Below are 26,233 nucleotides of genomic sequence, written 5' to 3'. Positions count from 1 at the left end.
ACGAATGAAAACGTATTTCATATCATATGAATGACGTCTCCTTAGTGACCACTTGATGCGGCAACATGGATTCTTATGATAGCATTTGCTGAAGTTGACGCTAAAAAGAACACAAAATGACCGATATTCTTTGTAAATGGCTCAACGATGAGCTGAATATAACACAGCAAGTCGGTAAGACTTTGTTTATCAATAGAAGAAAGGTTTCAATTTATGATTTTAGGCTTTCGCACAACTTTATATACTATTCAAGATGCATGTATATATGTGTGTTTACCAATGACAGTTAAATACATTACAGTATGGTTTGACATAAACACTTCACACATTCCTTAGTTTTGTGTAGACTTCTGATTGATCATCATCTACACACACCATTGTCAACAATTCATTTAAATCTCTTTCCATATTGATTTATTATTTTTATTCTTTTCTTTTTTTAGCTCACCTGAGCCAAAGGCTCAAGTGAGCTTTTCTGATAAAAATTTGTCCGTTGTCTGTCGTCGTCGTTGGCGTCGTCGTCGTTGTCGTAAACTTTTCACATTTTCATCTTCTTCTCAAGAACCACTGGGCCAAATTCAACCAAACTTGCCACAAAGCATCCTTGGGTAAAGGGGATTCAAGTTTGTTCAAATGAAGGGCCGCGCCCTCTTTCAAGGGGAGATAATTAGGAATTAGTGAAAAAATAATGGCATCATTTAAAAATCTTCCTCTCAAGAACCACTGGGCCAGGAAAGATGAAACTTATGTGGAAACATTCTCAGGTAGTGTAGATTCAAGTTTGTTCAAATCATGACCCCTGGGGGTAGGATGGGGCCACAATGGGGGATCCAAGTTTTACATAGAAATATATAGGAAAATATCTTTAAAAATCTTCTTCTTAAGAACAGTAAAGCCATGATTGGTCATATTTATATGGAAGCATCCTCAGGTAGTGTAGATTCAAGTTTGTTCAAATCATGACCCCCGGGGGTAGGGTGGGGCCACAATGGGGGATCCAAGTTTTACATAGAAATATATAGGAAAATATCTTTAAAAATCTTCTTCTTAAAAACAGTAAAGCCATGATTGGTCATATTTATATGGAAGCATCCTCAGGTAGTGAAGATTCAAATTTGTTCAAATCATAACCCCCAGGGGTAGGGTGGGGCCACAATGAGGGATCAAAGTTTTACATAGAAATATATAGGAAAATATCTCTAAAATCTTCTTCTTAAAAACAGTAAAGCCATGATTGGTCATATTTATATGGAAGCATCCTCAGGTAGTGAAGATTCAAATTTGTTCAAATAATTATTTTACAGTCAAATTAGAAAGAACTATGAATTACAAGACTACTTGAAATTTCCAATTAATAAATCTGTACGTTCTAAATTAACAAAACTGAGAATTTCTGCACACCCTTTAGAAATTGAAATTGGCAGATATTCAAAGCCTTGTATCCCAAAAGAATCTCGTTTTTGTCACTATTGTAAAAATGTTGTAGAAAATGAAATACATTTCATATATGACTGTCCTATATATAAAGATTTGCAAAAAAAGTATTACCCTTTGAACATCTATAATTTAAATGATAACATGTTGAAGGAAAATCATTGTAAAGTACTTTGTAATCCTGACAATGCAGTTCATTCTAGAAGGCTATGCGAATTTTTACATGAATGTTTTGAATTGCGTTCTAAAAATAGAGCACAATAATATATATTTAATGCAGTAATTAGTTTATCTCTGTCCATATTATACTGTTTATACTATTTGCATAATGATTATGTATAACTTCAAGTTGTAAAAGTAGTTGACTTCACTGATTTGTACACTTGCATGTATGTATGTACTTTAGTATATGTTTTAGTAATCTGAAAACACACTGTATTTTTCATTTTGTTTGTAACATGGTTGTATGCCAACATGTTTGGTGAATCAATAAATTGAATTGAATTGAAATAATAACCCCCGGGGGTAGGGTGGGGCCACAATTGGGGATCCAAGTTTTACATAGAAATATATAGGAAAATATCGTTAAAAATCTTCTTCTTAAGAACAGTGAAGCCATGATTGGTCATATTTATATGGAAGCATCCTCAGGTAGTGAAGATTCAAGTTTGTTCAAATCATTACCCCGGGGATAGGTTGGGGCCACAATGGGTGATCAAAGTTTACAGAGGAATATATAGGAAAAAGTCTTTTTCCTCAAGAACAGAAAAGCCATGATTAGTCAAATTGATATGGAGGCATCTTTGGGTAGTGTGGAGTGAAATTTGTTCAAATGAGGGCCCCCGGGGGTAGGGTGGGGCCACAATGGGGGATCAAATTTTTACAAATGAATATATGGGAAAAAAATCTGCTGCTCAAGAACAACAAAGCCATTTGTTATATTGATATGAAAGCATCATCAGGTAGTTTAAAATTCAACACCCCCCCTCCCCCTATAAACTTTTCAATACTGTACTGATGTTTGCTTTTTTTCCTATCCAGTGTGCTCAGGTGAGCAATGTGGCCCATGGGCCTCTTGTTTTATAATTACAACACATCCATTACAACATTTATATTTGTACAACTCATCCATTATAGCATTTATATTCTGTATTCACTCCATGAAACATATACCTCTTTGTACCATAAAGAAAAAAAAGCAGGTTTTGTACATGTAATTCTAAAAAAAAATATTAAGTTGCTAATATTATTTACATGTTTTCTCCTGTGTTAGACTGTAGTATTAATAAAAGAAATTTAATTTTTAGACCAAGTAACTTTTGCCAGAGAATTTGCATCAGGATATCTCATTGGAGAAGTCTTAAACAAGTATCAGCTTCAAAATGATTTTGATCAATTCTCTCAAAGCAAGTGAGTATAAATGCAAAGATTTTAATACCTTTCCCACACCATACTTTCTGATTGATATCAAGGCTATAATCAACAAATTAATGGTATCAAATTTTCAGTCAGATATGCTCAGTTTGTTAAAACTCTTTTCTGCATTTAATTGTTGCTTCCTTCAAAACCTCTGAGTCTGTTAATTAATGTCAAAACTCTGTTTAATTAAAGAGATAGAGAGCAGAGAATTTTAGATAAAGAAAGAATTTTTCTAACCATTAACTTGATAAAGCCGTGAGAAACTGCAAGTCCAAATATCAGTATCACATGCAATCTCTGTCTTGAAAAAAAAAATCACACTAGTGTATACATGTGAGTTATATTTTTCAACAATTCATGATTTAAATAAACTTGTACAAGGCCTTCAGAACGGGGGTTGCTTGGGTGTGGTCTCCCTTTAAAAACAAATGCTTGAAAATATAATTTTTGATTAAATTAATTCATTACTGAGTTGTTGAAACTAATGCTTCTAGATTAATTTTATTTCATTCTTGAAAGAATGAATTCAAGAATGCAGCAAAACCAACCAAAATGGTGCACATTTATAAAAAAAAAAATAATAAAAAGGGGGAACCCCTCCCAGACTCTTCTCTTAACCTCCCCCCCCCCCCCCCCCCTCCTGAAACCAGACAGTGTCCGTATTGACCAAGGAAGAGGACTTGAATACCCTAGGTATCAATCCCCTTTCTACATGTAGAATTATGTTTTGGTAGATTTGCAGAAATATAACTTATATGATCATTCATTTGTGCATTAATACTGTTTTTCATTTTTAATTTGTTATGATTTAAAATTTTTTCTTTACCCTAATTTGTATTTTAAAAACTTAGATAAACTGACAAAATTTGATGTTTTTATAAATCTGATTTTAGAACTGCTGACTCAAAGCTCAACAACTTTACAAGAATTGAGCCAGTTCTGCACCTCCTTGGAATTCCATTTGACACAAATGTTGCTCGTGATGTGATGACAGAGAAACATGGTGTGGCAACACGCCTTATGTATCAGCTCTATGTGGCACTGAACAACAAGAAAAAAGCTAATCTTACTGGAGTAGCCATGGAAACAATGCGACCAGCTGCCCCAGCTAAACTGAATGCAGTGGAAAGTGGCATTTACAAAGAAGTAATGTTTTAGTAATACATATATTGGTCTGAAGAAGAAATGAATCTTTCACTGACATTTTTTTCCTTTAAGCTGAAGAATATCTTTGAAAACAAATTTCCATTATTTTGAATTGATAAAAACATCTTAATACCACATGAACGAGATTCTGAGATATCTAAGAACAAAAGCACAAGACTATGTGTCAAGAATATTCTCAGACTTTAGTGTACCTATAATATTAATTTGAAACACTGCATTCATTAATTTTTTGTTTGCATTCAGAGACTAAAGCATGCCACTCCAAGACAGACAGATCTGAATTTAGAGGCCTTGGTGCAAACATTTCATGAGAAACAGATAGAAATGGAACAAGTGGCCTTTGCTGACAGGTTTCGGGAGCAAGAGAGGATAAAGCAACAACAACAGGACCAGAGAAGAGCTCTGTTGGCTAGATCTCAGAGATTAAGGGAAAAACAAAGTGAAATTGTGGCCAAGATACAGTAAGTTTGTAAATCATTTAAAATCTGAGTTGCTGTAGTGAGAAAACTGGTAAAGATATGAAAAAATTCACTGAAGTAGTGATAAATTCTGATGCTGTCAATAATTGTTTTGAAATATTCTGTTTGTATTTGTGTAGGGATCAAGCTATTTTTTAGTTCTGAAATTCTCTCAACTGAACATAATTTCTGTGTTTTTTCATTGATAGACATATGATGATTTTATTCATTTTCAATGATGTAGTCTCTTAATTCTTAAGCCTAAATTCTGTCACTGCTTCTCTTTCTTTCCTGTTAATTGCAAGAAAATGATTTTTCAACTCTTTAATCCCCATAACTGGAAAAAAAATTGCTATTAAAAAAAATCATATTATATTTTTAAAGAACTTAATTTTTCTAACTCATTGATTTGGATCAAATTTGCTTATAAAAATTCATAATATTTTATATGCACATTTCTTTACGTACAGCATATCAAAAATAAAAATCTTTAAATGTGTTTTTCGTATTTGTAATAATGTAATGTAATGTAATAAACATCAGAATTCAGATTGCATTGTCTGACTCCTATCTGTTTTATTTTTGTAGAGAAAGGTAAAACAATACTTGTAGCTTTTAAGTTTTTATTAGATGTTTCAGCAGGCATGGTGTTACTGTTTTGTCACGCCTTGTTTTTGATCCACAAATAGAAATTTGTTGTAGCTTTACAATTATTATGTACGTGTATCAATTAATCTAAAAGCTTAGTTTAGCATATTTTTTCATTCAACAGGTTTATAACTTTCATAGTTATTACACTGATTTTGTTCCAAGCTGGACAAAACTACACAAATAATAATTCTGTTTGATCAGAGTTGATTTTCATTGTTCCATAATTTTTGTGTTCATTTATTCATTCTCTAAATATGTTGTGAGGGAGAGGTGATATTTATGTACCTCGTACCCTTATATTGTTTCTACATGTTAATAACTCCATTTCAAAACCCTTTTGATATTTCCACCCAAAGCCTCCTCCTCCCCCCCCCCCCCCCCCCCCCCCACACACACACACTAAATCAGTACACCATTCTGTAATTGAATATTAGACAGGACATTTATGGTTACACATTTTTTTTCACTAGGTTGGTTCCCCTAGCTTCTCAAAATCATTGTTGTTAAATTCATAAATCTGTGGGAAAAATCTTTTGTTTCATATACTATATGAATTTTCAGATTTATTTTGACAAGTGCATTTGTACATAAATTCTTCTATGCTTGATTTAACAAACATCTATTCAAATTTACTGCCTTTCCCAGGCCTTTCAGAACAATAATTTAAAAGGGGAGCAGTCTTCCCTTTCCGCCCAGTTAATTTTTAGGATACTGAAAATCAATCTGTATGGTCCTTTTGTTTTCAGTACACATATAATCAACTTGTTGCTATGATTTTTTTATAAGAACAATGTTGCTTTTGCAAATCAAGGAAGCAATGCATTTTTATCCCTATATATACATTTGTACCTGCCAGTTGCCAGAATTGTTATTATTATGCACATTATGCTATGATGACTGACACATGCTTATGAATATTCATTTGGAAATTTATATCGTTTGTCTTCCTACATTATAATTATATTAGAAATATTTGTAAAAACTTTATTTTTATGATATTTAAATTTATGGGGAACATTAAAGCTGTTGGATGCCTCCAAGAATGTTTGACCTGATTTTTAAAGCATTTTATAGTACCCGGTACATGGAATTTGACATAGAAAATAATACACCTTTAACTTAATGTAATGTTCAGTTCAAATCAAGCTTTTATACAATGCATTTATAATATTCTGATTTTTTTATACACCCCTTTAGTGTTTACACTGGTGGGTTTAATGGATAGTATAGTGAATTTTAATTTTTTTAGGTGTATTAATTTATGGTTTTGACAGTTTACAAATTACATGTAATATTTTACAACATTTGATAAAAAAAAAAAAAATCCCTAATGATTTATTGTTATTGGTTAACTGATATCAATTTATTTTGATACTTTCTAGAGAAGCTTTTATCTTAGATTTATTAACTATTTAAAATTTTAAATAACTAATTAATGAATTGGAAAGAATATAATCTACATAGCACACATTCTTCAAGGAGTAGATTCACAAATTTAACATAATACTTGAGGTAGAAGAACTACTGATTTAACCAGAAACTATAAGATGTATTATTAAAATGAAATGATGTAATGATCTTGTTTAATTTCTAACCAATAAGATATACCATATGATTAATTAACTTAACCAACAACAGCATGCTTCAAAATTCAAGTTACTCAATAATATTATCACCTTGATTAATTAGTAAGCAGTGTTTTGACTGATATTTTATTTTTCAATGGTAGAGCTGCTACTGTCAATATTCCAAAACCTCCACCAGAGCAGACAGCTAAAGCCATCCAAAGGAGGAGAGAACTGAGGAGACGAAGGGAGGCAACTGTATGTTACATTTTGAATAAAATTCCCTTTGTGTAATCAAAAAGCCACTTTGAAACTTTTTTGTTAAACCTCTAGTTCAGTGTAAGGATTTGATAAGCTTGATGTATTTGTGACATTACTTTCATTTGTTTTGATTTTTATTAATGCAGGAGACAGTAGAAGCTATTTCTCAGTTTGAAGACAAAATGAAGATGATTTTGCCTCCATCTAAAGATGACGATGGGTAGGGGCACTGATTTTTTTTTATTAAGTTTTTCCTTGTTGATTGATTTACTTGAATACTTTTTATGTCGAGGCACAAAATCACAGTCTTAACTGTGGGAGTCTTTGAAGTATTGCATAGTATACCCATAAATGTCAATGCAATTTTATGAAAGTCCTGAGAGTAAAACAGAGAAGTGTTTAAATTGTAAGAGCATGCAAATTTTTGTGTGTATTGTGAAACATTATGATTAAAACAAAAACAAAAAAAACATTCATTTTCAGAGAGGTGATAGATGTGCAGTACATTTTGACCAGAGATGAAGATCGTCTGCTGGATGCCATTGAGCTGATAAAGCCAGCCTCTAATGATGACTACATCGGGAAGATCAGAAAGAGGCTGCAGGAGGATGAGTCCGCTCGAGCTGAGCGGGAGAAAAGGAGGAGAAAAGTTCTGGTAGATCAAATGAAGGCTCATGAGGCTCAAGAGGTAAGACAGATTCGGAAGAGCATATATGTATCATATAGAAACAACAGATATGTTACTTGAACTATAGACAGGTTTTAGTAAGTTACTGAATTTTGCTATGCAAAAGTTTATTCCAATTTTTTTATTATCTAGAAAGTGATACTGCTATTTATTCAATTAAATTATTTCAACAAATCTTAAATATGCTTAAACACATCTCTTTAAATTCATTAAAATAAAAAAAAATTAAAAACAGGCAAATGAATTAATTTTAATTACACTTTGCTGTGTGTTTTGTTTCAGGAGGCAAGACGAGAGGAGATGTTGGTAAATCGCTTAATGAGACAATCCCAACAGGAGAGGAGGATAGCAGTCCAACTGCTGCAGGCCAGACATGAAAAGGAGGTCATCAGAAAGAACAGGATCACCAGGGAGAAGCAGTATGAAGACCGACGACTGAAGGACTTTGTGGATGCTCTCAACCGAGAAGCTGTAAGTTCACCACCGAATATTGATTGATTTTATTTTTGGTAAGAACTTTATGGTCAGTTAATTAATTAGAGTACTTTGATAGAAAATGGGAACTTTTCTCCTCATTCTATGTGGGATTAAGGCATTGTATAATTGTAGCATTCTGGAAGTTCTACATGCTGTGATTTTCTCTATATGTATTTTTAATGTCTTACACACGAGTGATTTATTTCAACACAGGAAATGGCCCGCCTGGCAAAACTGGAATATGAGGAACAGACCAAGAAGGACCAGGAACTTCATGATAAGATAGCAGCAGAGCGTGCGGAGGCCCGATACACCAAACATTACGAGAGCTGTAACGAAGTTGTCAACCAGCTGGTGGATTTTGCATGTAAAGTGGCTGAATATAGAGAACTGACTGAAAAGTTAGTATTCTACTCAATGTAACTGTTTTAGTGTGTGCAGTATGTTTTATTTCCTTTATGCAATAATTAAATTTTCCACTAAATCGTAGATATTTTGGTCAATATGAATGAGAGACAATTAAAAAATTAATTGTTTTTAGAAAAATGAAGATAAAATGATTCATTTTCTTTAAAATTATTTTCTCGAGGGCTTTCTTTCTGTTGTGCATGCAAATGAAGTACAATACTTTTATTTTAACCAGTAATACAACACAATATTTCTCTGATTTTAGATTAGTGCCAGCCAAGTTAATGAGAGATTGGAAATCATTGTTTGTTTCTGGCAAACCTTTGTATGAACAAGCCCCTCCCCCTGAGTCAACTGAACCCTCCCCTGAGCAGATATTGGAGGAGGAGAGACAAGCTTTGCTGGATGAGGGTGACTTCACTGAATATAAGGTAAAACTGATTTCGTATTGTCATTGATATCTCTGACTTCTGAGTATTTGATTTTGTCCAAGGTCATGTGTTATCCATCAACTTATTGTTCATAGTAACATATAGTAGATAGATATATTGAATTAAGATAAAGATACATGTATTTGAAATTCAGATTAAATTAATATGTATTCATAATTCATTTAAGGCTCAAACAACTTTACCTCTTTTGTGTATTTTTTTTTTAAATTCAAAAGTCACTTGAACTTTTTTTCTGTAATTCTTTTCAATTCTGGCTTGCTTTTTGTGAGAAATGAGTGGTCAAAAACAAAAGTGAAAAATTCTTTGATTTCATTAGTTTTTGGAAATAAAGTACCTCGGGTAAAAAAAAGTCTTTGATGCCATTTGAAATTTTGAATTTAGACTATGACAGGAGAATGGCAGCCACCAGAAGGAGGGGAAGTAATCCAGCCACCAAAAGACAATCCAATCACAGGGCATGTCATCCAGAGACTCTTCAACATGGTCTCTCCCCCAACTGTAAGCATTAACTTTAAAATAATCATATCACATGTGTAATCCTTTATCCAGTGAATATCAGTGGATAATTTTTTCATATCCCACACTATCTAATCAAATGCCTTGTGATGTCATAGAGACATTTAAATACATCTGCTTTTTTTTCTTTGAAAGCCACCCCCACCACCCCCAGAGTTTCCTCCCTTCCCTATTCGAGCATGTGTTCTGGGGAAAGTATTCAGTGGAAAATCTTCTATTGTGCAACAGCTGGCTAAAGGTAAAGTGATAATAAATACAAAAAGTAAATTTAGTTTGAATGCTAGAAACTGTAATGTCAAATAAAATCTTACAAGATTGATCTAATTTTTGTTGTTCCATTTGCAGAACACAGACTTCAAGTTCTTGATGTTGATACTTTAGTCAGTGAAGCTGTTCAAGCACATGAGAATGGAGAAACAATGGCAGTACAGGTAATGAGAAGTAAATCAATTAGATGATTTTATTTTTTAACACCAAAGTGCTTTTTTAACAACATTTTCTCAACTGTAAAAACTTCATTTTTGAAGGACAAGAAAAAATCTAACAAAGTTAAACAGGTATTTTCCAAAATCCAGCTGTGTAAGAGGAGGCTTTACATATGCATATCACTGCAGTAAAAGTTTCTGTGCATGCACAAATAAAAAAACCATGTAAGCACATAATTTTGTAATATACTGTACATATTTTAGGGGTAGTTTGCTAGATCATATCAATTGAATTACATGCATGTAAATTCATACAAAATATACAACTATTCATATTGTAAGATCTGCATGTTTAACTTACTTCTTACTTCCTGATTCTATACAACTTCTTTGAGCTACATTGTACATTAGCAATAATGCATGGTCTAAAGTAGATAAACAATTGAAATATTTTAAAATTTGCATGAAATTTTTAAAAAGTGTAATTTAAAAATATATATTAAAAAAAAATCATTAAGTTTGGAGTCTGAAATGAAATGTATACATGTAACACTAGTCTTAAAATTCAGTCAGACTTACAAATAGAAACTCAACTGCCCAGCAGGCTGAAAAATATGTATTCCTGACTAAAATGAATTGACATCATATTTTCAAGTTTTTCTTGTGCAAAAACTTTTTTTGACAAATCTAAATATAATATTGTAAATTTTTTAAATTTACAGGAACCAGAAGTGGAGGAGAAACCGCCTGAGGCCTCGGAACAAACTGCACAACCCCCAGGTAATATTGCAGTCTTATTATAATATTGCACCACTTAACACTGACTACCAAAACTATCTCATATTGATTTGATACTAACAAACATACTCTTATCATAGCCAAAAGAGGAGTTTTAGAAAACTTTTGATCCCAAGAATATGAACTTCGTCTATTTTTAGTCCTTAATTAACATGTCCTTTCAAATAATATTTACTGATAGTTATGTGCATGTACATCCAGGCAGATAAATACTTGTGGAATCTTTCTTTACACAGACTCACATTGAGCACAGTTTGAGGAATTCATTCACCCATACACTGTAAATAATTTGTCCTTAAAGTAAAGTATATTCAACATTAACAGCTGTTGTTTTAAACAGAGATTTTTCAGAAATTCTATATTATGAGTTTCTCTTATTTTAACATAATGTAACTGAAAGATTAAAACAAAATTAACATGCAATAAATGTCAAACATTAACAAATATGACTAAAAGAAAACCCTTAGAGTTGAAATATTTTTAAAATCAACCCCCCTCCCCCCTTCCTTCTGCCTGCAAAACAGTATAAGGAGAGCAAAAATACTTTAAAATTTATTCACAGAGAAATGAACTAACAAAGTATGATAAATGTCAGTTCTAACATTACAGATTCAAAATTTCTGATCTGATTCTGTGCAATACCATGAGTGAATAAAGTTGAACATTAAGACTAACATTTGAAGCCTTATTTTCTCTCTAGGAATTACAATAAATATTCGAGCCCCCACGGGGGAGGGCTCGGTGACTCTGCCAGGTATCAGTAGATGTCTTTTTCAGCCTGTGTGTTTTCTTTCTTCTACCCCTCTGCTCCATTCTATCTTCATGTTTGCAGTAGTAGACTGCACTTTTGTAAACTATCTCCTTATATGGTAATTTTTCAGTACTTTGTAAAGTATTAAATATATGCATATACATGTACATATAATTATGTAGGCTTTTTGTAGATTTTAATTAATCAAATTTTTAAAAATATATTTATGTATCAAATTAAATAGAAATTGATAATGAATTTTGGTGTTACATTTACTTTATTGGGATTAAATTTGTGGAGGCTTTAATTTAACATTTTTTATTTATTTATTTTACAAGTTTGAATTTATGCAAATAGATGTCTTCCAGTTTTCAACTAATAATTATCATACAAGATCCTTTATTCTGAAATCGTAGTTCATTGAAACTATGATTATAGCAAATATAACTCTGTTATATTAGATAAATTACCACTATTTTTGAATAATTAAGTCACTCAAATTTCATTTTTAAAAGATCATAATCAAGCCAAAAAAGGGACTACTAGTATTTAAGAATTTGATAAAGGGGGGAAATCACAACCTAGTAAATCTTTTTTTTGCTTGAGAAATCTTGAGTAAATAATTTCCCAACTAATGTATGCAGAACTTGTCAAATATGAATTCTGAATTAAAATGGAACATCTTCCTTAACATATTTGTTGAATTTAATGTTTGTTTAGTCTTATAACATACATTTAGCCCAGAAAAAAACCATTTGTTAGTGATAACTGTCTGTCATTGGTTAAAAAAAGGTAAAAAGTCATTTTTATCTTGGATTCTCCCCCCAAAATTCTCACACATTTGCATGTTGCTTCTGATTGGCCAAAAATTTGTGATGTATTAAATATACTTCAGTCTGCTAGAGGATATACAGTGCTTAAGATGCAGTTTTTTATCTTTCACTCCAAAAATTATAGGACTTGTAACTTTAATCAATTGATCATAAATAGATTCTGATTTTACAAAATGAGAAATGTAACTAATATAGATTAAAAACGGGATTTTCAGAATCAGATTCTGTGTCAAATCAATGCATATTGAAACTCATTTAAACAGTTGATAATTTGTCAAATCAAAGATTTAATATCCATGAGATGTAAATTGCTTGTGAGTAAAGACCAAATGGAAACTTGTACAAGAAGAGATCTCTGTATATATATGCTTTGTGTCATCACTCATGAACAAGCTATTGATAACAAATTTAAAATATCACACACACAAATTTTCTGATCAATAATAAAATTTCTGTAGAGTCCCAGGCTGAGGTGGCACCCACACCCTCTGATAACCCAACAGAGGAGGTACCAAAGACTGAATCAGATCAGACAGCACCCCCAGCCACAGAGGCTCCACCCCAGGAGCCTGCCCCTCCCAGCCCTGTCAAAAGAACAAAGTCCAAAGGACCCAAAGACAAGAAACAAGTGGTAGGTATATTTGAGATGAAAAATTACACCCCTTATGACCATAAAGTAAATGAAGGGGGGGGGGATTTTTCCTTTAAGAAGGATTGCTTATAAAAACATCTTTCATCTTATTTATATTAAACAACTTTTGACTGGAATAGTCATAAAAATATTAATGTGATACACAAGGCTTCTCATTTATTGGTGGCGTGATGGATGTTCATGGGGAATTCAAAATAATCTCAGCCAAACATTTTTTTATGAATGGAGGAACTCTCAGTTCTATGATTATACAAAGAGACATATTAATAAATTCATTTTCCAATCCAAAATACAATTTAGGCTTTTTACTGGATTTGGAAAATATCTACAATGAATTAAAATAGTTTTAGACATTTTGTTGTTTAAGAAATTAATTTAAGGCTACGCCATGCAGTTTGCTTTTTTCCTTTCAAGTTTCCTTGGTCCATTGACATCATCACTCTATTTTAGAATTAATTTTGAACAATTAGTGTTGTCGATACTGAGCACATAGAGCTCATAATTATCTCAATAAATATTATTTTACAGCAAAAAGAATCAATAAAAAATAATATGAAACAAACAACTGAATCAACAGTTATATATAGTTTTGACTTTTTTGTTCTTGTATCAGCCTGATGAGCCAGAGGTATATAATTTTAATCATGACCAACAATTACAAAAACCATGTATTACCTTATTGAACATTACAAGTCTGTCATACTCACAGGAAATTAATAATGCATGTTTTATGGAATGCGTATAAAACAGAAAAAAATGCATGCACATTTTGAGGCCAAATGTGGCCAAATTTGCACATTGTGTCTCATACTGTTAAATCGTCTTCACTATGCCTGATTGATGTTGTTACCTTTACTGCATTTATTTCAGTTACAAATAATCCCATTTCAAAGTTTCTTTGTTTGAATACACTACTGCATAGCATTTTGAATCACTCTTTGTTTAAATTCCCCAAAATTAATTATTTGTAATTGCATGTAAACTTTGCCTCATTTATTGCTTTATGTATCTCATTCCAAGCAAAAAATCTTCAGTCATTAATTTTTCTAATGTTGCCCATTTCTGACTAATATTGATATGATTAATCTTCTAACATGCTTACAGTATGGTTAAATATACAATAATTATTTGGACCTTTTTACAGTTTTTTATTTAACTGGTTTTATATTTGAATTTTCAAGCCAACCCCTAAAGCCAAGCTTGGAGCCAAGGCCCTGAAATACTTAAAGAAGGGACAACCAGTGGATGATCAAGTGATTGTAGATATCCTGATTGAAACCATCAGGTAAAGATTAGACGCTTTGAGGCATCTTCAGGAACCATACACTTTTATGTAGGGATGTCAACGAATAGTCGACTATTCGACTATCAGTCGAATGGACCGATGATCGAATAATGAAACGACATTCGATTATTATTATAATTAAGTAAATGCAATAAATGAGTGATGGAATTCTCGTCACAAAATTGAGAAACCGTCTTTCCTCAGAGACAGTCGATAAGATAATTTTCCTCAACGAAAACGGTTGATTTTCCATGTCTGTATAGAAAGTACAGTAATTATAAGTGCTTCACTATACTGCGAGAATTAATTGTCAGTAACTGCCTTTGTCGTTTTTGTAATAAATTACCCACCAATATACTGGGCTTTGTTTATAAAATTATTAATTGGACTTGACCTTATACCATTTACCAATTATCTTTTGTTGTTATAAGATTGCTCAAATGAAAGGAACAAACCATAGCTGTGTCATGTTTTGACTCTTCTATAATTATTCAAACAGCTTACAATTTAATTTGTTAAGGACATTTTCATAGCCAGAGCAATCTAATAAATTTTAAATTTTAAAAAATATCGGCAATACTCACTAAAATAAAAAATGACTACATGTAAAAACGGTATTATGAATTCGATTGACGGGGAAATCGTACATTTTAGAGAATTGGGTTTCCCAATTTATTTCATATAATCATGCGTTACGTTGCATTAATTTTGATGTTACTTGTTAAATAGATTTAAGAAAAAAAAGGGTTTTGAATTATAAATACGTCATGTATCAGTGAAGTTTGAAATAAAATTTTATTTTCAGAAAATGTTCCGAACATTCGACTATCGTTCGAATAATGCAAACGAATAATCGACTAAGGAAAATAAATATTTTGACATCCCTACTTTTATGATTATAAAAGTGTAGTATATTTTAAACACACATATACAGTCAAATCTCATTATCTAGAACCTAATGGGACCCAGAAAAAATTTTGAGATATATGCCATGATTGCAGATATTGAGGTTAAAATACGTAAAGAAAAGTGGATGGGACTTTTAATTAACTCACTTTGATGTATCCATGGTATTCGAGATAGCAAAGTTTGAGATAACAAAGCTCAACTGTACATATCCAATTTCAGGGATATGTTGCAGCAAGTCTGTTGTTGAGCATCGTCTCAGGCCAAAGTTTGGAGTCCACATATAGCTCTTTCTCCTACCCATGGCTGCTTGATCACATAAAGAACTGTAAACTTGAATAATCACCCCTCTATATAGAACTATGAAAAATAATTGTTTCCACTGCAATTGCAATCAACAATATACAAAAATTTTTATTTAAATTGCACTTGGCTATTAATAGGTCCCATATGCATCAAAGTTCATTTTCTGACTATGCCTTACTTGCATTAGTCAATATTTTAATGAGCTACGAAATATTCTTTTCTCATTCAATCACAGCCAGAATGGGAACGAATGTACTTTTTGGCCATGGTTTTATAAGATTGATTTAAATTCAATATAAAACAGGATTTTATGCTTCAAATATATATGTGTAAGAAAAATTCAGTGACCTTGACATTTTGTTTTTAGATGGATCCCTGAGGAAACTGGATGGATCATAGATGGATTCCCTACAAACTTGTATCAGGCTAAAGTTCTTGAGAAAGCACTGACTGGATTTGCTGCAGGTGATAAAAAGGACGATAAATCAGGAAAAATGAAGAGGTCCAACCTTGTCAAAGACCCCCGCCCACCCCCTCCTCCCGCAGAACCTGCCAGTGGTCTGGATGTGGTTATCAGCTTTGATGTCCCTGATGATTTGTGTCTTAAGAGAGCTGCAGGTCGACTGTGTAAGTATATCATTTGGTACATCTATCCATGAATGATGCAACATTCACTAGGTATATATAATGCTACCTTCTAGCTTTGCTACAAGCATTTTAGCACACTTTAAGTTTCATTTCTGGATGATAATTAAATCAACAAGTATATTTTATGGTGAATGTAGAAGAGGTCACTTGTAAGTTAAATGAATTTAGTATGATGATTTCTGCATGTGAAGCATTATATTCTAGCTAATACTTTTACTATGTATTTAAAATCAGAATGAAATGTTTGCAGAGAATCCTTCATCGATAATGAGTACTTATTTAAAATAATCAATCTAGTTCATTTGTTTTTGTGTCTACTTAGATGGAGTACAAGCCAATGAACAGTACCATCAGGAATTCAACCCACCACCAGAGGGCAGTATGACAGGTGTAGGAAAACAGGAGCTTGTGGTTCCTGTTCAGGATAAGTCACATGACCAAGATCAAATCCAGCAAAGGTTTGTGTCTAACATTGTTGTTTAAAATGCCACTAAAAATTATTGACTTGAATTTTGATGATTCATTAATTGGCTTAATTTTGAAGATGTGTAACATTTTCGCCATTTTTTTTTTCAGGATAACCAAATACTTGGACTCGTGGCCCAAGGTTGAAAAGTGGTACAATAAGTTTGGGGTGTTGGCTCATGTGGATGCCTCCCAGGAAATGCGTACTGTGTATCTAGAAGTGGAGAAGGTTCTAGAGGATACACTAGCCAAGGTAGAATTTAAGACTCAAAATTTTGTGGCATGGCACATGCCAAACAGGTTTGTTGGATCATGACTTAATTCCTGTTTTGTACCGTAAACTTGTCCAGAGGAGAGTTAGCTTCTGATTGGAAGCTAACTCCAATCAGAAGATTAAGATTCACATCCCGAACATTTCAGATCAAATTTTTTAAAATAATTTGCTACTTATTCAGCAGCAGTCAGAAAGAATGTCCTTTATCTATAGGATAAAACCTTGAGGACCTAGGTACTCTGTCATTGGCATAAAAAAGTACTGGGGCGATGTGATTATAAATTCAGTATAATATTCTTATGGGGATGGGAAATTTTATAATATCATTTGACATTTTTCACAAGATTCACAAAAGCAAACCAATACTCAGAAATATGTGTTCTAGTGAAATGTTTAATGGAGATAAAAAAGATCAATTATAAAAGTTTTATGATTATTTTTTCAGCTTCAAGGAATTGGTCAGGAACCAGAGCCTGCTCCTGTAGAGCCAGTGGAGGAAAAGAAAGAAGAGGTAGGAGTTAAGTCCTTTTGACCTTTCTTCTTCAACAGAATATAATTATTATTGTCTTGAATTTAAGTTTTTGAAAAGAGTTTCAGGAAAACATCATTAAGCTTAAAGAAAAATTTTACTTATATGTATTTATCTCCCCTTAGCCTAGTTTGATATGAAAGAGTATCTTACTTCACCTAGAAAATTGTTTTTTAAACAGCCACCAGCACCACCCCCAGAACCACCAAAAGAGGAGCCACCACCAGAGGAGAAAACTTCAAGGTCTTCATCCAGAAAAGGTATAATTCTGAAAGCAAAGGGACAATACTCTATAAATAATTCATGATGAAGTAAACAAAATTTATTTGGATTGATGGGGTAGCTGACTATAATATGTCTGTAATAATTTCAGCAATAAGTAGAAATATGGGAAGATATTTTACCATTATCTCTTCATTGATCTATGCTTTTATTTTATTGCAGGTTCAGGGAAGAAATCTCGACCATCTTCTTCTAGGAGTAAGTCCCCTAAGTCACCCAAAGACAAGGATAAGAAAGGGCGTGACAAGAGCTCCTCCCCCAAACGTACTGCCAGCAGTAAAAAGTCAGAGGCAGGCAGCAAGAAAGGCAGCAGGGGTAAGGCCATTTTTACAAGGTCATTACATCATTACATTTATGAAAATTGGATATTTTGCACATATAAAATCTATAAGTATAAACAACATCAGCATTACACATTTGTGCATGACAGTGGTAAATCATATATGCAGGCACAGAAGATAATGTCATTTAACAATGTGTTCTGTTTGATAGGTTCATCACCAAAGTCCAAGAAAGGATCTGGTAAGAAGGGTAAGACCCCTGAACCAGAGCCAGAACCAGAACCACAGGAACCCACTGGGCCTCCACCACCAGAACCGGGCTCAGAGGAGTGGGAATTTGTGGACTTACCTCTTGAAAAGGTAATCACTTCTACTGATACAAAAAAATTGAAAGGAGAACCTTGGTTTACAAAAGTGTTTCAACACAATAGTATACTCTTTATGCGATGTGTATAGAGTTTTCGTTTGGTTCAAACAGGAATTGGCTGAAGTCTTGGCAAAATATTGGGAGAATGTAGAGAAAACATACGTTGGGAATAGTAAATATGTTTTCCGTAAGCTGAGAGAGGAAAGAGAAAACATTTACAGATATTTCTATCAGATCAAGTAAGTCTTAAAAGTTGATTTTTAAAGATCACTTTTTTTTAGGTTATGGAACAATACATTAGATGGCTTTTTAGTGTAGCAATATACAATTAATTTCTTTACATATGGATCACTATAGAATATTTTACTTGTTACTTCCTCCAAAATTTGTTGCTGAATTTACCTTGATTAATTGACTGTTTTGTAGGAAGGACTACCTGTCTTATTTACGGAGACCAGACAACAAGCAGGTGTACGTCAACCAATGGCAGAAGGTCAGTCCTGTCTGGAATTTGTCAGCTTCCTTACGTTAATTTTAATAATAGAGCCATTGATGTTATTATATGTATTTGGGCTCAATATATTATGTGAAAAACAGATTGCTTTGGCACAGTTCAATTACATTCAGGTTTATACATTTATTTACATCATATTTTGGAGTATTTATGAATGATGCACAAGAATTGCACCAAAAAATGTGAATCTCACTTGAATAAGTCCATATATATATGGTATATCATATGATCCAGATTTTCTAAAATTTTCATGAAAATGCATATTTGAAATATAAACATTTCATGATGATTTTGTTCTTCACCAGGAATATAATGATGTCCCTGATGACATGCGAGATGATGAAGAAACAAAAGCAGAACTCCACCAGCGTGTTGATGACCTCAGGGTCAAATTGTGGGACATCTGCGATGAACGGAAGGCCCAAGCAGAGAAGGAAAGACAAGCCATCATTGATGATGGTTGGCTGGATGATCATCTAGGCTTGCTCAGTAACTTCTACCTAACACAGATGCAGGCAGAGGTTGACAGATACCAGGACACTGTTAGAATGTTGAAGGATTACTATAAAGGCATGGATGGACAGTATCCAGAGGAACTCAATACCAATTTTGCTAGGCTTCCTCTCATTGAGGTATTTTAAAAATCTTTTTCAAACTAAAGAGGCTATGGTATAGGAAAAATAACTGTCCTAAGATTAGAATTTTTTAAGATGATTGGAACATCTGGTAACAAATAATTTTCAAAAAAAAGTCTAGAAACTAGTGTCTTCTGGAAAAGAAAGTGAGCCTAATGCACAATAATATAGAGAAATTAGGTCATTGAATCAGCTTACAAAGAATTTCATTCAAAATGTTGATATGTAATTCTGAATCATAAAAAAGACATGGGTTTTGTTTTAAAGCTTCCTGTGGAGAGAGCTGAATCACCTGATAAATCAGAGAGTGAGACAGCATCCAACCCACCCCCAGCAGAGGAGAGAAGAGACAGCGCCAAATCTGACCGCCCTAAGTCTAGTCGCTCCAAATCTGGCCGTTCTAAATCCCCCAAGTCTCCCAAGGAGAGGAAATCAAGAACTCCCTCAGCCAAGAAGAGAGACAAGAGTAAAGAAAAGAAAGAGTCAACAGAGCAGGTGCCAACAGATGAAACAGGAAAAAAGAAGTAAGGGCTTCAACAAAGAGAAAAAGGCTGATCTAAAATTGTAAAACTCTTTTGTGCATTATCTAACCAAAGAAGAATAATGTTCAGTTAGCAAAAAAATTGGTATGATGTTTTGTACAGTTCTCATTTGATCAAACTGCTCAATTTATAGACAAAGGGAAATAACTCCTTTACTTCCCCCAAGGAAAAAAATATACTTGAGAGGGAAATTTTATTTTATTTATTTATTTTTTTTTTCAGAATCCCCTTGGTGCCTCGAAGACCTGTATCCCCTGATCCAGATTCCAAGGCAGCAGGTGCCGGTAAGGATAAGAAAGATAAGAAGCCAGGAAAGAAGGATGATGGGGGAACAGAAAGCCCCGCTCCTCCAATGGATCCGGATGAGAAGCTTCTCTTTGATGGCTACCAATCAGGAGTTAATGCTCTGGCCACTATTGTAAGCTTTTGAATTTCTACAGAGTAATTTTAAAGTTTTCTTTTGTATCCTTCACTTAGTGAAATTAAATTAGTATTACATCCCTTTAAAATGGAATTTAGAGTGTAAAGCCTACAAATAAACTTGAACTTTTTTTTACATGTAATGCTTGTTATATGTTGCATGCTTAATCCTTGCTTAATCTGAATTTAATCTTATTTTAGCTACAAAGTGAATTTGCTGCTAAAGAAGCAGAGGAAGAAGCAGAGAGAAAGAGAGAAGAAGAAATAGAAAGAGAGAAGGCAGCAGCCGCTCAGAAGGCAGCTGCAGGAAACAAAAAGGGGGGCAAGAAGGGCAAGAGTCGAAGCCCCTCCCCCAAGAAGAAGAAGGATGAATCAGCATCTACTCCTACTCCTCGTTAGTACTGAATTTATATTTGTTCATTTTGATAACCTGGTATCATGATTTTGACCACAAATCTGTTTGCTCAATGTTTCAAATTAAAATCTTCCAAGCCCGATTTATCATCAATTTTTTTTTCTTCAAAATTTGCATCAAATTGTGAAATGTTGTTTTAATTTCTTAATACATTGTATATATGATTTCTTTCTGCCTGTTGAAAATTTACGAGCAGCAGACATTATAAAGATTGCAGTCTGGAATAATTTGTCTTGTCTAACTATATTTTATTGGATCAATATTTCTGTTAAATTTGCCCATTTCACCCTTAGCTTCATCTGAGGAGATGAGTGAAGAGGAAAGACTGAAGAAAAAACAGAAGGAGAGAATGAGAGAGGAGTACTATTTTGCCATTCAGGGTGAAGGTATGAGAAATTGTGCTTCAACTGTGTATGAAGTGTTCTGTTGTAATTAAGGTATTCAATGTGTAATGAAGGGATTTTGAACAATTTTGAATCATTTTAAACTAGTTAAAAATGCACTGCTAGAAAACGATGAAAGAGAAATGAATCAAATTCACATGACTGATTACATATAAGAAGCTGATCATTTTGCACTTTGAAAGTTTTTTGAAGAGTTATCTGCCCTTGGTGCAAAGAAGAAAATTTTAATTTCATCAAAATATCTCTGGTAAATGATTAATGTTATTTCATATTTTAATAAAGAGAGAGTGTATGCATATTTTCACCAAGCACTTTTTATAAAATTCAAAATACTTTTACAATATCATAATAACACATGCATTGCCCATAGACTTCAATGTAAAATTCAAGGTTCAATGATTTTGACAATAATCAACATTTTGTAAATTTCTTTGGTGGAGTATTTTTATTTCACAACACCTTCAAAATGATACCATTATTACAAATATAGGACAGTTCATTTATTAGATGCAAAATATGGTCGTTATACATTGAATACCTTAAATTGGATACTAGTAGCTGAAGATTTCATTTATTGACATCAAATGTTGAGAAATTGATCTTAAATGTACCCTTAAACTAATGAGGGTCTTGTTCATGGTTGTTTGATGTTATTATTTTTTTTTGTAAAATTTTGATTCTGTTGTAAATGTTTTGGAGAGTAGACTTTTAAATTCAATCCTTAAATATTTTCTATTGTCAACTGAAGAAACTAATTAATCACAAAGAGTTTTCATTTACTCCTGATCGGTTAATAAAATTCTTTCTTCTAAAATTCATCCTTGCAGAAACTGCCGCTAAGAAGAGATTAGAATTGATCAAGGTTCATGGTATTGGAGTATTACAAGACCTGAAGGCCAAGGCTGACAACACTTATAAAGAAATGAATGATTGGCTGGGAGCTAGGTTCTTAAAGGAAATGGAAAGGTAAGCAATATATGGTGAAATTGGTCTCCACAAAATTTTTAGGTTTTTATCTTCATAAAACCAGTTAAACTCAGTCTTTGTTTTGAGAGAAGAGCATAAAAACTATTATTATTTTATCTATTCATTTATTTTTCTTCAGCATTGATCACATGTCAGAAACTATCCGCTTTGCCATTGAAAAACGACAGAAACTGAAACAGGAACTTGTACTGCAACAAGAGGACTTCCTTGTCAATACTGTGAGTGAAATGTAGAACCTTTAGTCAAATTAGAACTGATTTGCAGCAATGACGAAAATTATTCTGAAACAAAATAATATCTTGAATTATTTTTTCTATGAAGGAGTTGAAAGTATTGCGTTCTCCAAGCCCCGCCCCACCACCAGTTGTAGAGGAAGTGGTCACACCCGAACAGTTTTCTGTTAGTCAGTTACTGAATCTCTACCAACAGGTCAGTTACAGAGTCCTGTGCTTTTACTTCACTCTCAATTTCACAAAATTCAGCAGACATATTTCAGAATAAAAACTTAACAGTTGATAAGAAGAAGGTTTTCACCCTTGCATAATACAACACAGGTGTGAAAATACTGTATTTTTTTTCTTTGACAGTTCACAGCTACAGCTCCAACTGGAGTCATGTCCAAACAATCCTTTGTGGAGACTTTTGAAAACATGGTGTCTGTATGCTTTGGGATGGAGCAGCTTCCTGATATATGGATGAATATCTCTCCTCAACAGGTAGTCATGTGATCAACTGAAAAGAGAGAAAAAAATATGACTTCATTGTTTTAAAGTGTTAGCATGTACATGTAATATTCCAGAAAATTGAAATTTTAATTATGGTAATTAATTTTATAGAGATGGTTTTTCTAGATGCCAGATATAATTTAAAATTGAAATAGCAAAATTTACATGCGATTTTTTCATTTTATCAGGTACAAGAGATTGCTAATGGACTTTCAGCCAATGTGGAGTATGTAGATTGGCGTCGATTCCTGATTGCGGTGGCTCAGCCTCTGCCTTCACCCACACAGACAGAACTTCTGGAGACGCTGCAGAAATTCAGAGAAATGGACCAAAAATCCACAGGCTTTGTCACCAGGGAACAGTATGATAGGGTAAGCTGATTCTAAAGGTTATAAAATACAATTTTCATGAGGACTCAGATTTTAAAATTCCTTTATTTTCAGTGCTTTGGCTTTGCCAATTGTAGAATAGATAGAAAATATTGTCCCAAATCCTTTGGGATGTATAATTTGCTGATTAACTCATAACAGCATGTCTTAATTTCTTTTAAACTTAGATGGACATTTGGTTTGGATGCAAGTCCACTAAAGGTGGAGAGTTTGACCGTTCAGCCAAACTGAAGGCAGCTTTGTTTGACTTCTTTGCAGACCACAGTAAAACTCCGCCTGTTATGAATTATGTTAGCATGGTAAGATTGATTCATTTATCAAAAATATTTTTTCAAGATTAATGTCTAAATGAAACTGCAATGTTACTATTTCTACTTATACCTATGCCCCCCAAAAATAATGAACAATTTTCAATTTTTTAAAATTAAGTAATGCATTTTTCTGTAAAACACTTTTACCTTTCAATCTTCTACAAAGTTTCTGACACTATATTTACATGTACCTGTCTCAATATTTATAGCTGATGTACTTTAGTGCTTCGTCAAATGCCAGCGAAGGATTCCTCCGAGCATTAAGTGTGGCCTCAGGAACACACATGCCACGATTACCTCGTAATGATATGAGGGCACCAAGTAGATCTGATAGGTAGGTTTATATAGTTTATATTATTGGAAAGCAAAGTTTTCACACAAAGTACTTTCCCAAGTTTGAACACAACCAGGAAATCATGAAATTTTGTCCTTATAATTGAGTACAATATTCTTTCTATATACATGTATTAAAGCAAAGACAGCTTAGAACATAGTAGTCAAGAAGAGAACATCTTTGCATCTTGATTAATCTAGACTAAGTATAGAAAATAATGCATGTGCTAGTTATTAAAAGAGTATGCTTGCTATTCAATTGATCTGGTTAGTCAGTTCTATTGCATACCTGTGTGCTGGCGGTTTATCTGAAATAACAAAAATACACATTAAAAAAGTGTTTCAGATTACTCAAACCAAGAGAGTGCAATCCATAAATTAGTAATTGAATGTTTGCTATCTTGAGTATGTACTATAATTTTTTACTTCAGTAATCCTGATATTGTGGAGGATCCCTCCCCCTCACCTCCAGTACCTACTGACATTCCTGAGGATGCCATCAATGCCAGAGTACCACTGGATGCTCTTTATCAAGTGTTGCACCACGGAGAGAACGCTAGTGGTGACAGCCACCGCTTTAGTGTATCAGCTGATCCAGAGGATGCCACATCTAAGGTCAGTAACTGAACTAATAAGAGAGTTCAGTTCTGTTCAGTCCAACATTTTACTTATAGAACCAGTACAAGTATTTCATATGAACCAGTCAGAATTCAGAATTATAATCAACATTTATCAGAAATATCTGAATTTGTATGCATGAATGCATTTAATAATCTTGTTGGGTTTTTTTTTTTTTTGAGAGGGCGTGCTTTCCGGATACACATATGGTAATTCCTACAAGTTTTAATTTTGATTTGGAGTGTGTTGATTATTTACAGGAGAAGCTGTCAAGTGTGTACCAGGAGTTGGGCAGTGATAATTTAGAACCTCTTCCTTACAAAGTCCTTGTGGAACATCCCCTCATACAAGATGTAATGGCTGCCTGTCAAACATTTAAATCTCTGGTCAGTAACTTAATAACTTGAAAGTTTTATGCATGAATAATAACTACATTCTTGCCAAGGTTTCAAACGTGCCCGAAAAATGGAAATGAATTTTATCCAATCTGGACTATACATTTTTTAAAATGACATATATATTCAATCTCCTCTACAGAAATATGTGTGTACAATTATATGACCTTATTGAAGACCTATTATTATGCATCTACTGGCAAGTAGCATGTGTGAAAAAAAGTGCTATGGTTTTAATTATTATTTTGCAGGATATTCGTGGAATTCTTAATAATCCAACCCAAGATATGGATATCCACAGCACAAAAACAATGGAATAGGAAAAAAAATGCTTCAAGAAGTGATAATTTAGAAGATTCACCTTGTTTTGCATATACTTGGACAGAAGAAAAATAGACTACATGTACTTAGCCTATTTAGATGGCATGATTTTTAAAATGTACAAATGTAAATGTTTTGTTTCTATTATAGTATATAATTTCTATTATAGTATATAATAATAGCATAATTTTTGTGTGAACTGATTATACTCTTTGCAATCTGTGATGGATGTCACATGACCTGTGATGCCCTCACATACCAGAGGCACTGCATTTGTCTGTGATCAGCACCTGGTGATGGGATTTGAAGTGATGGGAGGGGCAAATTCAATACCAACACAAACTGCCAAAGCACATATATATTTTTTACTGCATTTTGTTTTGGATTTGTCGCTGGCATTGTGGACTTCCTGTTATCTGCTGTCAACAGTAACTTAGTCCTAGAGACTGTTTATTAATGATATATCAATGTTAAAAGTGTATTTTATTTAATTTGTTTTATTTTAATATTTTACAAGACTGAGAGCATTTATTATTCATGATTGATAACATGTAATCTGTGATAAAAATCTGAAGAATGTAATTCTGGTTGTTTAATAAACTGATGAGAACTGATACAGGTATTAATATTTTGTTTGTTTATAGGCAGTGCATATACACATATTACAAGAGGTCTATGAGCCACAAGAGTTATCTTGGTCCAAGGATAACTATTTTATTCTGGTACCTTTATATTTAAGATGACTTCGACCACACCTCTCTAAAACTGCACTCATATCAGTTGCAAAGTTTCAGAAAAATTGATAAACTTCAAATGCAGATTCATATATTGATGAAAACAATTCATCTGTCTTAATATTGTGGTCCATGTTCCATCTGACCTTGACCTTGATGTAATTTTTCTTCATTTTCCTCTTAGGTTTGTAT

At 33.1% G+C, this 26,233-nt stretch overlaps 1 protein-coding gene across 1 annotated transcript; it reads left to right on the top strand.

The window, feature by feature from the left end:
- The first annotated feature begins 52 nt into the window (after positions 1-52).
- LOC133190530 (sperm flagellar protein 2-like) lies at positions 53-25,422 on the top strand. The gene is made up of 40 exons (XM_061326207.1): positions 53-174; positions 2,742-2,844; positions 3,747-3,999; positions 4,264-4,481; positions 6,859-6,952; positions 7,102-7,175; positions 7,439-7,643; positions 7,926-8,114; positions 8,334-8,521; positions 8,794-8,959; positions 9,362-9,478; positions 9,632-9,734; positions 9,842-9,927; positions 10,644-10,701; positions 12,762-12,934; positions 14,137-14,240; positions 15,820-16,079; positions 16,423-16,558; positions 16,677-16,818; positions 17,285-17,350; positions 17,550-17,628; positions 17,813-17,965; positions 18,143-18,291; positions 18,410-18,537; positions 18,725-18,791; positions 19,118-19,444; positions 19,715-19,971; positions 20,212-20,407; positions 20,611-20,803; positions 21,118-21,210; positions 22,056-22,194; positions 22,334-22,433; positions 22,537-22,644; positions 22,803-22,931; positions 23,129-23,311; positions 23,497-23,628; positions 23,850-23,974; positions 24,405-24,588; positions 24,852-24,977; positions 25,238-25,422. Exons 1-40 carry the CDS (start codon positions 117-119, stop codon positions 25,304-25,306), a joined length of 5,730 nt encoding a protein of 1,909 aa, XP_061182191.1. The 5' UTR covers positions 53-116; the 3' UTR covers positions 25,307-25,422.
- The last annotated feature ends 811 nt before the right edge of the window (positions 25,423-26,233 follow it).

The sequence above is a fragment of the Saccostrea echinata genome, unplaced genomic scaffold (assembly GCF_033153115.1).
Source record: "Saccostrea echinata isolate AGI-Se365-2 ecotype Australia unplaced genomic scaffold, CSIRO_AGI_Sech_v1 ptg000022l, whole genome shotgun sequence".
NCBI classification, from domain to species: Eukaryota; Metazoa; Mollusca; class Bivalvia; order Ostreida; family Ostreidae; genus Saccostrea; species Saccostrea echinata.
Note: the sequence above shows the minus strand (reverse complement) of the source record. Positions and strands in the feature narration are given on the sequence as shown.

What these genes read in the sequence shown, in the direction of transcription:
- LOC133190530 (XM_061326207.1), top strand. Translation starts at nt 117, where the DNA reads ATGACCGATATTCTTTGTAAATGGCTCAACGATGAGCTGAATATAACA. An exon ending in GATCAATTCTCTCAAAGCAA is followed by an intron (nt 2,845 to 3,746) that starts GTGAGTATAAAT and finishes ATCTGATTTTAG; the next exon opens with AACTGCTGACTCAAAGCTCA. An exon ending in GTCAAACATTTAAATCTCTG is followed by an intron (nt 24,978 to 25,237) that starts GTCAGTAACTTA and finishes ATTATTTTGCAG; the next exon opens with GATATTCGTGGAATTCTTAA.